The 17,892-nt window shown below is 33.0% G+C and overlaps 1 protein-coding gene across 5 annotated transcripts in view; it reads left to right on the top strand.

Moving 5' to 3' along the window:
- The window catches only part of LOC138696773 (1-phosphatidylinositol 4,5-bisphosphate phosphodiesterase epsilon-1-like), a 561,655-nt gene that overhangs the window by 295,505 nt on the left and 248,258 nt on the right, over positions 1-17,892 (top strand). Inside the window, exon 1 of one of the 5 annotated variants that reach the window (XM_069822167.1) lies at positions 14,086-15,004. The exons of the other annotated variants lie outside the window; for them this stretch is intronic. Coding sequence (XP_069678268.1) covers positions 14,975-15,004 — 30 coding nt within the window. The 5' untranslated portion in view covers positions 14,086-14,974. Of the gene's footprint in view, positions 1-14,085; positions 15,005-17,892 lie in introns of those variants that run through there. 5 annotated transcript variants of the gene reach the window in all.

Below are 17,892 nucleotides of genomic sequence, written 5' to 3' on the forward strand. Positions count from 1 at the left end.
GAACGAGTTGGTTGTTAAATGTGTTGTTATAAAATTATTAAATCACATTTGCTTAATCAGATAAAAACCGTACTTCTTAATGACGTCCCTGTAATCGAGTGTCGCATTAAGTGTATTTCTACGCAAAACATTTACGATTTTTTACTTGGTTGTTGAAGGGCACTACTAGGTTATTTAGCACCAATGGCATTGAAGATTGCGAGATGGTATCTTCTAGGATGAGGCTGATGATTTGCCATGGAATTGCCTGGCATTCGGAAACCCCAATCAGATAATCATCCCTGGCAATCGAACCCGTGTCCGAACGTTAATGACATTTACAATAATAAAATGTGCTTATTATTCTCCCTGTACTTACATTCGAAAAATATTGGTCTTGAACACTTACCTACTACTGTCAATGGATAGGAATTGTACATCATTTGTTTCTTTTTCACACAAGTAGGGGCCTTAACCTTGCATCATGTCTACAAAATCATAGTTATTTGTTTATATTCCTAATCCTTGAAGGCAGTCTTTCAACAGAATTCTCATTTTCAACAAAATGTTATTTATGCTCTCTAGCGTCCATTGAATCTTGCATTAAACCTAATCGTTATCCTTAATGGAGGAGGGGATTTACTTAACGTTTTATCTCTGGAATTTCCACTACAGTTTCCATTCTTTTGACTTATACGATGCAGCTGGTTTTATTTCGGATGAAGGCTTGATATTCTTTAGCTTTTGTCCACGTTTTTAACAATTCTGACACAAAGAATGTGATTTGTAGTGTAACCTTTTTTCCTCTGTCCGTACTATGACCTTTTTTAACATAAACTACTGGACGCAATCCTTTCCTAGTCATTATTTAATACTTCACATGTCCTGAAGAAACGTTAATATGGAAATATATTTTATGAACATTTGAATGCCCCTTAACATCATACAAGAAACACAGATGACGATAGGCTAGTTGAATGCAATGTATGGAATATCGAACTTAAAAATATTTATTAACTGTGAATTTAGAGCATTTTAATAGCAGAAATTCATTAAAAAGAAAGTTACAAGTGATTATATTTTGAAACAGGTTACAAAATGTAAATGGTAAAACTGTAATATTAGTTACCCACAGGTCTACAGTACGTTTCATATTGCACGCAACCGCGCAAACTATACGTACCGAGTACAGTGCAGTCAATAACGCATTAATAATTATAACTGTTGACTAAGCGTTGCGCCAACGAGTGTCCGTGAATTGCAGTAAGACTGTGCTCATCGGATTTGGAGTTCTGCGGGTTTAACCTCCCTCAATAAATTTTGAAAGAATAAAAACTCATTAAACTAATTGAAACATACTGGTATTAAGACTTGTGCCCTTTCATTTCCTACTTAATTTCCTACACTGTGTTACTCCATGTAACATATTGTAAAATTTTACGATTTTTTTTCTCAAAATCCTCTTTCAGTAAATCCTGCGCATGGAGTTGCAGCACACAACTGCTATCAACATAGGATGTACAGGGTGAGTCAGGAGGAAAGGTACATGGTTTGAGTGGTGATAATATTAGTGATTCTGAACAAAAAAGTTTATATGAAAATATGTCCTGTTCCTGTACTTGTGCTCAAGCATGTAAAATGCGAGCGAGAAGTTTCCACTTTGCGCTTGTAGACTTCGCTCTTAAGCCAAATCCACGCACAGTAATCCAATTTAGTAATGTCGGGTGACCTCAGTGGCCAAGAAATGACTCCACCGCGACCGATCCAACGCCCAGGATATGTTTCATTGATCCTTCTGCAACCTAATGTCATTTTGGTTGTGTCCGCATATGAGTGCTGATGAAGGACATGAGACTGACGCCCGTGATTTTCGAACAGCTATATGTCAGATTCTGTTACGAACAGGACATAATATAGCCTATTCATAGAAATTTGTTTGTTCAGAATCACCAATATTATCACCCCTCATACCATGTACCTTTCCTCCTGTCTCATCCTGTATGTAAATAGTCAGTGGTGGGCGTGAATGTGAAACAGTTTGTTACTAACGTTTATCACTTAACAGCAGTGTTTCTCATCTTTCTTGATGATGAGGCTCCAATTTTCCTTACATTACGTTAGTGGTGCCATCTTGACATAATAGCATAATACATAATAGAGCACAGTAATGTGAAATTTGGTAGGCTATAAATTTAAAAGCGAAAAAAAAAATATATTATGCTTTTATTTAATTCAATCAATTAATTTACAATTCATGTTCCATTTTCCGATAAGTCAGTTATTAAATACAATAAATGTTTTAATTATAATACTATAATATATAATTATAAATTGATGCCATAAGAATGAAAAATTAAAACATTATTTATTGTAATCAATTAATTAATGCTTAAATTTTCATATAACAGTTTTTAAATGTTATTATTACTAATATTATTATTATATATTATTAGTAATATTATTATTATATATTATTAGTAATATTATTATATTATATTATATTATATTATATTATATTATATTATATTATATTATATTATATTATTACATAATATTATTTATTATTATTATTAATGAATTAATTTGTATTACTATCTTTGTATCATCTCTGTCACGGTTATTCTATTATTATTATTATTATTATTATTATTATTATTATTACATAATATTATTTATTATTATTATTAATGAATTAATTTGTATTACTATCTTTGTATCATCTCCGTCACGGTTATTCTATTATTATTATTATTATTATTATTATTATTATTATTATATATTATTAATATTATTATATTATATAATATTATTTATTATTATTATTACTATTATTAATATTATATTATATAATTGGCCACTGGCTGTTGTACAGCACATTAAATAAATAAATAAAAAAAAATAAAATAAATAATAATAATTATTATTAATGAATTAATTTGTATTACTATCTTTGTATGATCTCCGTCACGGTTATTGTATTATTATTATTATTATTATTATTATTATTATTATTATTACTCTTATTACTATCATCAACATTATTATTGATCTCTGTAAAAATTTATGTAGACTACTGGACTGTAGGCTACCCGAACACGAGCATATGCTCATTTCGAGTATCTATTCATATGTATCCATTTCAAATGTAAATTGTGAATAAATTTGAATATAATAATAATAATATTATTATTATTATTATTATTATTATTATTATTATTATTATTATTATTATTATTATGTTCGCTGCCTCCCATCAACTGTTCTTCGGACCCTACAAGGCCATGGCCCCTAGGTTGAAGTTCTAAGTTCCAGTTAAATGGATACATTTCAATTTTCTTTTGGTCACAGAGCATTTATGTAGGGGAAGACAAGGAGAACAGGGGTAATGTGAAGATAAAGGAGGGAATTTAAGGGTAACAAAGGGAATAAAAAGGGAATAAGAAGAAGGAGAATACAAGGAAACGAGAGAATGCAAGGAAAACAAGAGAAGACAGGACAAAGAAGAAAAAGAAAAAGAAGAAGAAGAAGAAGAAGAAGAAGAAGAAGAAAAGGATAAGAGGAGGACAAAGACAATTATCCCATGTCTGATTGGGAATCGAACTCGTACAACCTGTGTGATAGGCTGATGGTCTGGACCACCGCAGGGACAGCAACGCGTCAATTCACGCAGTTGTGCGAGTGTGAGAGGACTGTTAATACTTTGTTGACATTGTGTGATTTTTAGTGATTTGCGCCCACATTATTATAATCTGTTTTGTGCATCAAGGCAGTGAGAATCGGTTTACATCACATTTTGAATCGCGAATAAAGCAGCGAAGCAACGTGTATCTCCGCTACCCTGTTTAGTCACGCCGCACTACACATATTTGAATTAATATGCTCTCGCCGAAGCCATTTTAGCGCATGGATGGAAATATTTCAAACAATAATAATAGGCATCAATTAATGGGATCATCAAATGCATGGCTGACCTTGTATAGGTTATTTTAATACTGTGTTCATTTTAAGTACCAGATGGATGGAACTGCTTACTTAATTCAGATAATGACGTAATTTTCTATTTCAAAATTGTATATATTGAGACTTGGATGACATTTCTTATTTTGACGCAGTAGTCAGTAGTTTATATAAGACAACGTCTGTTGTTTTGCTATTTAAGCAGATTAATGGATTATTCCGTTCAACATCAGCTTCTGCTACATTGGACAGGACTGTATTTCTTCCTGTACTTAATTTGTAGCAACTTTCTTAATCCATTCGTGTCACTTGATTTCTCCATCATTTTCTTCTTGATAACACCCATTCACTTGTTCTTTTATCTTAAATAATTCTTCTATTGCCTATCTGGCTGGCAGGCTTTACGAGGGCCGAATTTGGGACGGGTCCGTACGCTTAGACACGTTTTGGCCCAATGTGCGCCCTATACATGAGAAAATTGTCCAAGTCCGATAGGTGGCCTGGGTGGCATTCGTGGATTCGACGCTGACAGGTGGGCCATCCTTCTCAGGCCCTTATAAAACCATGTCCTTCCCGCATATGAGTATCCTGAGACCTTCTTATGTCACCATCGAAACCCATACCCCGAAAAAAAAACCCTCTGCACCGCCTGCTTTGTCCACTACAAATTCCATCACAACCTGACCTGAGATCGAACCCGGACCGCCTGGATGGAAGACCAGCGCGGTAGCGCTTTAGCCACAGATGCGGCTCTATTACCTATCACATCACGTTCTCATTTTATAATACTACGTCTAATCTAGTATTTGTACTTTAATACCTACTGTTACATTGTTGTGATATAAGAATAATCTATTTTTAGGTTTTGAAGAAAGTGAACAGTCATAATTTTCAATACCATAAACTACCAGAGGATCTACATAAGCTCGATATTTGCGTAAATATGTCTTAATTTTCTTATTATTTTGCTATTAGGGACATGGTACTTTTTTTTTTGTTTAAAATTCTTCATTATGTTTAATGTTTTGTTAATCTATTAAATGACTGAGTTTCTTGTTACATAACACTCGTGACTTTTTTACTTGCAAGTAGTAACGCGAAACTCCACAGATGGCAGTACATGTACGCATAGACATGTGCAGCATCTAGTATAGACTTATTAAACTTTGTTTTACGCCAGAAATGTGACATTTTATGAGTCGTTCATCCAACAAAATAGGCTACGTGTGACAGAGTACAGAAAAATATACAAGATTATTATCACTGATACTCGAGAATAAGTGCAATCATTTAACTTCAGTGGTACAATAAAATAACATGAGGATAACTATGTAGCCCAAGCACAAAGAACGAATGCCCTTTCAAGAATATGCAAACTGTTTAAAGACAAAATGATGAAAGAAATGTGGGATATTTAAAATAATACCTTCGAGTTAACAAATGTGGATTGCTGCAGATAACACATCGCACAAAAAAAAAAGAATTTTGATTATAATAATGATATCTGTAACCAATTATGTACACATATTGGCTCCTAATACTATAGTAGTAAAAATTAAATACTCTTAACCTAGACTTAACAAGAGAAGAATATATCTCAAGGTTATAAGACTTTGTAGAAAACTTTACTTAATAATCTGAGTCATTAATATTGAAAGAAATGTCCTTGGTGTCTGCGTTTCCAAGACAGTAAGATACAAAAATGCAATGAATTCAAAGACACCTCCAGTCTTAAAGCACTAAACAATGAAAGTATCAGCCAGTGTTAGACGAAAAACATCGTAGATGTTCTTTCTCCGAATTTTTAATAAAACTATGTACAGAGAATTTGGTTCTGTGTTGTACATTTTAGGCAGAAGCATTTCATTCTGTAGAAATCATAGGCAATCGTCATTGAAAAGGCTATGCTGAAGAAGGATTAATACGCCAGCATTATGTGACCCGTTGCAAAATGTACGCCTCTTCTGTTTACTCGCATTTCGCATTGTGTGTAGTCTTAGAGTGGGAATATGCTGATTTCAGATTCACTACATCAGTCTTGTTCAGCGCGGGCAATTCTAGCCTTCAAAAGAGGTACAACATGACGTAGAATGTCAGAATCGCATGAGGCACATGCTTAAAAGATTACGTCACCCTTGCACCTCGTTTGAAGGCTAGAAAAGCCCGCGCTGAACATGCCTGCACTACAGGCATCAGTCTCTCGAGCCATATAATGCTCTGACCTTTAGAGCTGACAGTCATTTCTGTAGTCACATCTAGTGTGCGCTGTTCATTAGTAACCGATCTGGAACGAACATATCGTTTCGCTTCGAGTAAAGTGTACGTTATTTTTAATGTGGTTAATACATTGGCTAAATTCGGTGTGATGCTTTTGAAATCTCAGGATGACAACATTGAAATTCGTCTGCCTTTTTCTTTGTAATAAAGTGGCCTCCATAGAGCAGTGGTTAACCACTTCATTAATAGCTATTTCCTGTATATAAATTATTATATACACATAGTTCATACAGACAATTTAATCGTCAGATGTAAACCAATTCATGTTAACAAGAATAAAGTGTCCACCGCTGTGGAGTAACGGTTAGCATGCCTGGCTGTGAAACGAGCGGGTCCGGGTTCAAATCCTGGTTGGGACAAATTATCTGGTTGAGGTTTTTCCCCGGGTTTTCCCTCGACCCATTAAGAGCAAATGCTGGGTAACTTTCGGCGCTGGACCCTGAACTCCTTCCGCTGGGATTATTGCCTTCATTTCGTTCAGGCGCCAGATAACCATAGCTGTTAATAAAACGTCGTAAAATAATCAATTAGAAAATTATAATAAATTAATAATATTGTTTTGTGTTTCATATGAAATGTAATAAAATTATTACGCGTTTTGTTTCGTAAAAAATAATTTATTACGCTTAGCATTGTATTTTGAAGACAGAACTACTTTTTCTGTTTGTCAGGCAACTTCTGTGTCATACTGTGTGTGTGTGTGTGTGTATATATATATGTATATATCACTTTATTTTTACCAACATTTTTAACATTAACCTGGCTATACTCAGAAACACTGTTACCCCCTTCCATTACAGGAGTTTAGTGCTACTAGTGCAATATGTAAACAAATCATTTTACTAGCTATAGGAGGAGAGAAAAGTAGTGTATCCATTTATGTTACAGGGAAATACGATATTAGGATTTTCAGTTAGATCATTACTTTTACGGTATTTTATAAAAATACAGTAGAGTTGTAACTTTTTTTTTCACAAACTCAACTCTTCAGGCGGCTTTATTCATTATATAATGGCTACTTTTCTCAGCATATTACCGTACTTTCGGTAACTCTAATCTTCACTTCAAAGTTATTCAGTCATGCTACAAACCGTACCTGTGTGAAATAAGCAGGGGCGGGTATTTACGGAGATCGCGAAAATCACGACATAATAGATATACAATATATTTTTACTAATATTTACGAATTAATTGATTTTGATTAATAATATGCAGATAAAACAATCGTGAAATGGAGTTCTAATAGTGAAATATGGTCACATTCGCGAATTATTATTATAGTGTCGTTTTATAGCGAATATCATATTCTGAGTTCTTTTTTCGGACATTTTTTTATTTGAATTTGTTGCACATTCAAGTAAGCTACATTACATGGTATTCCAGGTGTTCTCATTACATTAGTGAACTCAAAAGACGGAGAATTCTACATTTCACTAATAATAATTTCAAATTATTCGAAAATATTAATTTGAGGGCTACAAGTTTTTTTTTTTTTTTTTCGTTTTTAATGAATATGTGTTAAATACAGTCTCAATCCAACAAATATTGTCTATTGGCTATACCGCACCTTTATCAGAATCCAATGAACCTTTAATGTTATTTATTTGGAAAGTAATATTCATACTGAGTTAATATTCCAATTTCTAAAAATTGTATTTTCCAAAATTTCCATTAATATCCAACAAAAGTACAAATCAATCTCCAACAATCTCCGCCGACACCAACATTAAAAAAACACAAATGATAAAATTAATCTCCATAAATACCTGCCCCTGGAAATAAGCTTCAATAATATAGAGTATTCCTTCTATGGAAAACGCAACCATATTTCTGAAACACACTATATTCTATACTCTTTACTTCACTGCTAGCAGATTTCGAATGCAACAGCGGCCGTATGTTTGTGTGTCTGACGGGAGCAAGAACATTACGCAAGGGATGGGAGTCAAGTACATTCAGAAACGTAGGTACAATAAAAATGCAAGTAAAAATAAAGTGATGTCCCGGTATATATGCATCGCACATTAATAAGAGAAACAACATGAATGAACACGAAAAGTTAACACTAGTCCATGCATAAAAATTAATCACGAAGATGGCACTTACTGTACGTACTTTCATATTAAACTTATATGTGTCTTTTCAATAATTCAATGCTTTTATCTTGTTGCCGATTAGATCCCTCTTTTGTAGTATATTTTGTATTAAACTGTCATCAAACGAATATGTAAATGAGATCATTCTTTGTGCACTCCAATAATAAGATAAAATTTTGTATTGCACACAAAATACATTTCTTATAATCACCAAGAAGTGGGATAGCTAATTTATTTCATAAATTAACATAAGCTTATACGCCTACATATCCTGTAGATACCTACGTTATACGTTGTTAAATATTGCAGAAATTTCTATAAAGTTTAGCCTAGATGAGGAGGCGAGACCTGGCTTGTGAGTTGTGCGAGAGGGGAAAGAATGAGCTATCAGAAAGAGAATTTCTTGCATGGCATGTTGGTTAATATTATACAATATACGGACACGGAAGTTCATCTCAAACTAAAACCAATCTTCCCCCTCCATGTCCATTGGTGATCTAGCCACGGCAAATGATAAAGTCACAGAACAGGTCTTGCCTCCCCTACTGTATCTGTTAGTATTTTTAGTAATCTTTAATATATTTATTTCTGTTTACGAAACGCAACATTTAAACTTGGATATTTTCTTATAACAAAACCAAGGATTAGTGCAATAAGTCAGCCGTGGCGAAAACGTCATCGTGCGCCGAGCCACTGTGTAACATGCAACGTGCATAGCACCTATGGAGGGAGGCGGACACCCGAAGGGGAAGTGAAGCAACTGTCTGACTTATTAACGGATTTTCATTTTCCTTACGTCAAGCACTTGAATACAATTTTATACAGTACAAGGCTACAAACTAATGTTTAGTACGTGTAACGAAGAAATAAATGAAGAATGAAACATAGGACACATTATCACAACCTAAAATTAACTGTCTTCAGAATTTCTCTGCGACAGAGTTTCAAAATCAGGAATGATGTCACTTACTGCCAGTCGTAGTTGATCACGAATGTATTTGTCTGTCAGGCGTGATCTAAATTTGGTTTTTACTATTTTCATTGTTGAAAATAATTTTTCACAAACGTAAGTTGTAGCGAACATGGCTTCAAAAGAGAAAGCGAAAGAACGAAGCTTCGGATATTTATTTTTGGAAAAAATTTGAAAAGTTCAACATTTGTCGAGTCCTTACATCTAGCTTTCATTTAACATCACATTGTAAATCTGTGAGTTTAAATTGAAGCTCTAACCGCATTATTCGTACATCTGCTGAAAAAGGATCGAGAGATAATAATAATAATAATAATAATAATAATAATAATAATAACAATAATAATAATAACAATAACAATAACAACAACACAACCTTTTAATGTTTCATCAGTAACATGTAGTATAATGCCGTTATATGTTTTACATCCGTTTTCTCGTAATACTTGTGAACAAATCATACATTTAATATTCTCATCATATTGGCAGCAAACAAATGCATCCTCCCATCCTACTTGAAATTTCGTTTTTATAGATGTACATGTATTCGAGAGAGAAATTGCGACGATATGCCACTCGCAGATCAGAGACAAATACAAATGGAACGGAGTTTGACTCCAGTGAGTGAGAGGGTGGGGGTTATGGGAGGTAGAAAGCACAGCTATCATTGCGAGCCACAATGTTCTCGTGAGTCGCATTTTCGCCACCGCTGAAATAAGTTACCCGTTCCGAGCGACTGTAAACATCTAGTCTGTAGAGACTGTATTTTAATCTGGGACTACAAGCTCCCGTTTTCTGTATAATTTCAAATTCTTTGCTTGCCGTAAAATTCTGTACAAAAACATAATTAAATATTATTACCATTTCTCTTTAAATTCTTTATTTATGCCACAATATTCTCTACATCATAATTATTTCTTATTGCTAGGACTTTGATTTTGTCTTTCAGTGTAACTCCATTGTACTGTACATAATATTTATCTGGAAAGAAGAGCACGTAATAAAAAAGATCGCGTTTTGTATAGGTACGTTCTGTATACTAGGAACCTACCCTCTAACTTATTCCCGTAGTCAAATGAGGAACAGCACGTCTAAACAAGTTATTGTGCTGTACTTATATTAAAGCACTACATCCTATGATTCACTAGTACAAATCGCTCCGTTCAAGATGTTTAGAGTGAATCATGTAATGCAAACTTGAATACGATTAACTTCTGTTGTATGAAATGTTCATATTGGATAATAGCAAAATATTTTCACAAAATTAATGCAGCTTAAATCTCGAACATCAAATTCAAGAAATCGCCAATTATTAACTTGCACTACTATCCACACAATTTATGACTACACACGAAAGATTCGATTCATATTTTCAACGATTCAAAAGTGATAGTCAAAAACGGCTCTTCATGTCCCTGAGAACACCCCACACAAACAGTTAACCACTCATTTATTTGAATGTCCAATATAAGAAAGCAAGAGATCCAGGCTAGAAACTCATCTTAGCGTTACAATACAACTTTCACAGGACATAGGCCTATAACAAAAGCATTCTTGAAACAATGTTGCATAAGAGTGTCACAAATTTACCTCTGATATTTTTAAGACTTTATACAGGGACATCACTTTATTTTTACCAACATTTTTAACATTAACCTGGCTATACTCGGAAACACTGTTATCCCCTTCCATTACAGGAGTTTGATGTTACTAGTGCAATATGTAAACAAATCATTTTACTAGGTATAGGAGGAGAGAAAAGTAGCGTATCCATTTATGTTGTAGAGAAATACGATATTACGATTTTCAGTTTGATCATCACTTTTACGGAATTTATCAAAATACAGTAGAGTAGTAACATTTTTTTTTTAACTCAACTTTTCAGGCGGCTATGTTCGTTATGTAATGTCTACTTCATTTAGCATATTAATTATTGATGTTAACATACAATATAGAGAGTGCATTTAAATTGAGGGGGTCATAAGTAAAGGGCTGTAAGTGCACTTAAGTTACTTTTGAGAAAATGGGGTTTAAATATTTAAGCTTTCGTAAAACCGGTGAAATTTTTATTTAAATTTTAATGTGTGATGCGATTAAACTATCCCTTTGCCACTAAAATTTTAGATACTTTTTCTTACATTGGATGCACTTAACTCATGTTATTACAAATGTCACTAGCATTCCTTTGCTTCTAGCCACCTCAATTCAAAAAAAGCTAATCTGAATTTTTAAACAAGTTGCTGAAAATGGTTGCCGTTCATTACAATGCAGGCTTCAATTCAGTACGCATATTATTAAAAACATTTTGAAGCATATTCTATGAAATTGAATTTATCGTTTCTTGAATATAATTTTTAGTACGATATTATTAATATAAGTTCTTTCTTCTATAGAAAACGCAATCATATTTATGAAACACACTATACACTGCAGTGTTTACTTCACTGCGTGAAGACTTCGAATGCAACAGCGGCCGTAAGTTTGTGTGTCTGACAGGAACAAGGACATTAGTGAAGGGGTGGGAGTGAAATACATTCAGAAATGCAGGTACAATAAAAATGCAAGTAAAAATAAAATGATGTCCCTGTAGAAAGTAATATTCTTCAATTTAAGAAAGACTGCCCTGTTTTTCACACCTGTGGAGTAACGGTTAGCGCGTCTGGCCGCGAAACCAGGTGGCCCGGGTTCCATTCCGGGTTGGGACAAGTTACCTGGTTGAGGTTTTTTCCGGGGTTTTCCCTCAACCCAATATGAGCAAATGCTGGGTAACTTTCGGTGCTGGACCCCGGACTCATTTCACCGGCATTATCACCTTCATCTCATTCAGACGCTAAATAACCTAAGATGTTGGTAAAGCGTTGTAAATTAACTTACTAAAATAAATAATAAGACTGCCCTGTTTAGTTGCCCATATATCTGTTTATGTGTAAAAATATAGCCCTAGCATACATTTGTAAAATAGGGTTACCTCCCTTGGAGATTCAATAATAATAATTAGTCTTAGGATCCGAGACAACTTAAGAATGAAGTGAAGTTAACAGTGCAACGGAGTACAGATGGAGTGAGGTGGCGCATTGAGTGAGTTAGAGTAGAATCCGGTTCGTGATCAGAGGTACAGTATTCTTCCGTCTCTCCCTACGAGACGAACTCAGACCATCACAGTGCATTTTCAGTTCATAGTGAACGGTTTTCTCGAACTTGTTGCAAGTATGTACTAGGCCTACATGGTTGTTCATTGTAACGCTAACGACTTCAGTGTCGCCGAGGGACATGAAAACTTGTGAGGTACTGTATGTATCCTACTTCGTTTTCCACCGTCACTATATTGTACTATTAACAGTAGAATATAACGCAGCACATAGACGTCGTCGTTTACATTCACAGTATGTCTGTCTACTATGTTCAAGGAACTCTACAGTCAAATTGTGCGTACATTAGTTGCTAAAGTGTCCCGGATCCTAAGCCTGGTAATAATAATAATAATAATAATAATAATAATAATAATAATAATAATAATAATAATATACTTACACTACAAAAAATCAAACACCTCATTACATAAAAAGTCACCTCTGTTAAAAGTGTATTTTAAATTCAATGTAGCCTATTATGTAAAATATGAGATGTAGATTTTGGCATTTCTTATATTATTGTTATTATTGAACATTATTTCTGCCATAGCAGACTGCATAAATGACAGGGAATAGTTCTATATACTAAATTTCTATTTCTTGGTAGAGTAGTTTAACAGTAACACTGGTTAAATTTGCTGATACACTGTAGTATTACAAATTTTTTTCTTTTTAAAGTAATAGGCCTATTCCTATCCATTCATCACTCTTTAATTTTCATTTTGTTTTACATCTTGTATTTGATAATACAATAATAATAATAATAATAATAATAATAATAATAATAATAATAATAGTAATAATAATAATAATTTTATTTGAACGATAATAATGGTACACTTTTGGTTGGTACTCCCGATGAAGCAAAAGCTTGTGGCCGGGAGTGTAATATTACAAGTTTAAGCCTAGACTAAAATAATTATTTAATTGTTTAATTTAAGTAATTATATCTGCATATCTCTTTTTTGATGTTTTTTTTTCTTTTTCATTTTTCTATTTTCATGACATAATCACTAATTTTGTACTGTATTTCAAATGGGGTTTTTTCTTGTTATATAAATAAATAAATAAACATTTCGAGTCACAGACTCCCAAGAACCTCACATGGTAACAACTGGTTTACACTTTAATCCCAACACAAAACTTAGTTAACTCGTAAGCGAAGAATAGACCTACCACCTATCAGGTTCTTCAAGGAAAGTGTTGCAACAGCGTTAGCGTTCTTCTGTCTGTCGTGTGCCGCTATGCTTCGCTGACTCTAACCTGGACAGATACTAACCCTTCCTACTGGCTGAAACATTAGTGAACGAACACTTAAAAAAAAAAAAATGTTTACTTTTAAGCAAAACTCTATAGTATGTTGTTGATTTCAAATAAATAAACCATTTTTTTTTCTAAAAGTTGTATTTCGTGTCCAGTATTGAAGGATAAATTTGTTCGTGAATATTAATGTAAATTATATGGCTATTTGTTTAGGAAGAAAGACTATATAGCAGTCAGTATTTTCTAATAATAATAATAATAATTATTATTATTATTATTATTATTATTACTTATTTCCTGGCTTTTAAGGAACACGGAGGTTCATTGCCGCCCTCACATAAGCCCGTCATTGGTCCCTATCCTGAGCAAGATTAATCCAGTCTCTATCATCATATCCCACCTTCCTCAAATCCATTTTAATATTATCTTCTCATCTACTTCTCGGCCTCCCCAAAGATCTTTTTCCCTCCGACCTCCCAACTAACTATATGCATTTCTGGATTCGCCCATACGTACTACATGCCTTGTCCATCTCAAACGTCTGGATAATGATAATAATAATAATAATAATAATTATTATTATTATTATTATTATTATTATTATTATTATTATTATTATTATTATATTGTTTTATTGCCAGAAACCTACAATGCAAAGAAATTGTAAATTGACAAAATTCTAGCACTCTCCTGAAATAGAGTGTTCTCGTGCTCGAGGGAGGATTCGATACATAATAAAGTTACATGCATTTTCGAAACAACTATTTCAGTATCAGAAATGCTGAAAGCGTGTTTTTTTTTTTTTCTTGATAATCTCGAAATGGACATTTTTGCAACAATACAATACTTTCTCTTTATATTTCGTATGACGATAAAATAAAAATCAATATGTTTTTCCACTTCTTTAAAGGTCACAAGTATTAATAATAGCATATAAGTTTCTTGTTGTGTAATGAACGTATGCAAAGAGGCGCACAGCGCTGGACGGTGTGGGTTTCTGTCGGGGCCGGGGGGAGAAGAAGACACGCAAAGATAAAAAAAAAAAGTGCTGTCCCATGTATGTTAACGTACTGAGCGAAAGGGGGGAGTGACGGAGCGAATGGGAACAGTCCATGTGGGGAAATGAGGCGCATGTTTACAAGAGAAGCCTCAGGTTTCCATGGTTACCCGATAGATACGTGTGTCTCTGTCTGTAATGAGCAGGGACTCATCCTATGGTCAGTTCGACTCGACACTCAGTCCGCACGTGGTGACCGCACAGAACACACCGCCTACCTACGCACTGCTCTAGCGGGCAGTCTATGGGGCAGGGGTTCGCTATACTGTACGCTGTAAGTAAAATGCGTGTTGTGTGACCCCACAAGTACACTATACAGCTCCTCCAAGTGAATAAGAAACATACACTAAACAAAAAGCTATCGAGTTTAATAACCACCGTGTGAATTTCCGTAGCTGAAGATATCATAGATCGGTATGTATATTAATAATGTCATATTAACTTCAGTTAACAGTGTTGATAAGTTAAGTTTAACATTCGGATTAACCGTGCATTTAATTGCGTGCAGACATTTAATTGCGCTGGAATAATCCGTAGTAGTGTTCAACAGGTGTATAATTTAAAAAGTAATGTTACTGTAATATTTATTTTAAAAAATAACTGTTCTATATTTGTTTCAGATAGTGAATTAAAGCTAATATTTTTTTTTCACATATGTGACCAAAATATCAGAGTAAAACAAATTTTTAATTTATCATCAAAAAATTAAGTTGCGTGTTACAGAGCTTCAAGTTGCAATTTTAGTCACTTATTTTACTTTACTTTCGAAGTAATGGTATCTGTCCTATGCTATACATAAGCATTTTACATTGTTTCCATTTTCCTATCACTGTGCCAAGAGTTTTTCCCGTTAAAATCAATATGGTCTATTTTAAATTTTACGATTTGCTCACTACTATTTTAATTAATTATTAAGTTATAAAAATATATTTTAGCTATAAGATGCAATCAAATGATGATAGTCAAAATAGTCTCTTATACATCGCACGAGTCACCCTAGATTTAGATAGATATTAACATTTCGACTAACTTCTCTTGCGTTATGTGCATATATTGTATTGTGCTAGAATAATTCATCGTAACATTTTTAACACGTGTAAAACTATAATAAATCTAATGATAATAATAATAATAATAATAGTAATAATAATAATAATAATAATAATAATAATAATAATAATAATAATAATAATAATAATAATAATAATAATAGCACTCAACATGTGTGTTTTATCTTTAAATATGAATAGCACTCAATATTTCTTCTAAAATAAACTGAAGTGAATATTTATTGTGTAATGTAGTTATTAAAATCTACAGTCTTGCAGACCAAAGTTAAAACAGTGAAGTAAAATAAATTTCATTAAGGAAATAAAATTTTGTAATTTTGTGGTACAGAATTACAACTTCTGAATGTCAGCATTTTCTACTACATTTTTTTTTACTAAAAAGTGTGCTAGCTATATTTGAAATACACATAGCTACTGATTTGTTTTCGTCATGTAGCCATAATCGTTTCAGTTATTCTGCTAAGGTGATTAAAGATGTCACTTTTTCTCTTAGCCTTAAAATTCTAATTATCATCAAAATTATCTTAAGTATAGAAAATAAAAAGCTGAAAATGAACTGCTTTAAATATGTATACATAAAATATAAACAATATAATTTTTCGTGAACAAATTAAAAATGCAATAATGTATTTGTAATTTTAAAGGACAGAAACCGACAAATATAATATAATATCGTCGCTGTTATTTCAATAACTCTTATGTGCAAAATGTAAAAATTTTCAGTAGGAAAAAAAAACAACACATTTATTCATTCTATGGCAGTCGTACATAGGAGGCTGTGATTTCTTACATTTTCGAAACAAAGAAATATAATTACATATGGGAGATTTTGTTATTTTCTATATCACTATTTAAGTTATTTAACAGAACAAAAATCTGAAAAACGATAAATATGTCACATAGGAGTTATTGCAGGAACAACGGCGATATGAAGGCTGGGCCTACAACAATCACTTACAATGGCTTTTGAGTCTCATATTATCAACCTCTATAGCAATTGAGTGCAGCAGAGCCCCAAAATATCAATATAACGTGTTTTGCGTTAATGTTAGGTGATAAAGTGTAATATTAATACTAATAAATTAGCCACATTCTATGATTCATGTTAAAGTTGTCCAATAAACGCACAACTAAAATCAATAGTGGTACGTACTGAGAAAAATTCTGTAAAAAATGGACTATATCGAATATACCGACAAGCAAGTTCAAAAGAAAAACAATTCAAAATTTAAAATTTTTAGAAACCTGCATTTGAAGCTTGATGGTGCTGTGAAAAATCCAAGGATAATTGAAAGTACTCCAAATTAGGTTAATGATGTTTTATAGATAATATAAGTTTCAAATGTAAGTGTTTTAATTGAATTGTTCACAGCAGCATTAAGCTTTAAAATGCAGTGTTCTCAAAACTTTAAATTTTGAGCTGCTTTTCCCTTTTACCTGATCCGTCGATATATTGCATAAGATAGTAAAATAGTGCTTCACCGTTTTACATGTGTGGCAAAATTAGTATAGCAAAAAATTGAAATTAATTACATTTTACGTAACTTTTTACTATATTTGAATTGGAACTAAAGTGATTTGATGCCCTTTTGTTTGCCAGAATTAAAGTACGCGTACAGTGTTTCAAATATTAATCATTGTACCATAATTTTCTTCAAATCAACTATTAAATTACCATACGTTTAATCGTATTGAATTATAATTCCTCTTTAATTAACGACATGAAACAAAAGTTCAGTTTCCTATAGAAATATACTCTATTTTATTGCTTACCACAATATTTATAACAGAGAATCTTGGGGTGACCAACTTTCTCATATTTTCCGGGAACTCCCGCATTTGAGCTAATTTTTTTGGATCTACCCTGCTCCATTACTAATATCTTAATCCTTCAGTAGTTTTCTATAGGGTAAAGGTTGATAATACTGTGATACGAGTAATATTATGATAGTTCTTTTCGAGAATTTATTACAATTTTCCTGAGCGACAGAAGAACCGGTTTTGTGCAGCAACTTGCCCACGAACATTCCCTTAATACGTTGACGCAAAAAACCGATCTTCCTCTCGCTCAGTAAAATTGTAATACATTCTC

The sequence above is a fragment of the Periplaneta americana genome, chromosome 3 (genome assembly GCF_040183065.1).
Source record: "Periplaneta americana isolate PAMFEO1 chromosome 3, P.americana_PAMFEO1_priV1, whole genome shotgun sequence".
Lineage (NCBI taxonomy): Eukaryota > Metazoa > Arthropoda > Insecta > Blattodea > Blattidae > Periplaneta > Periplaneta americana.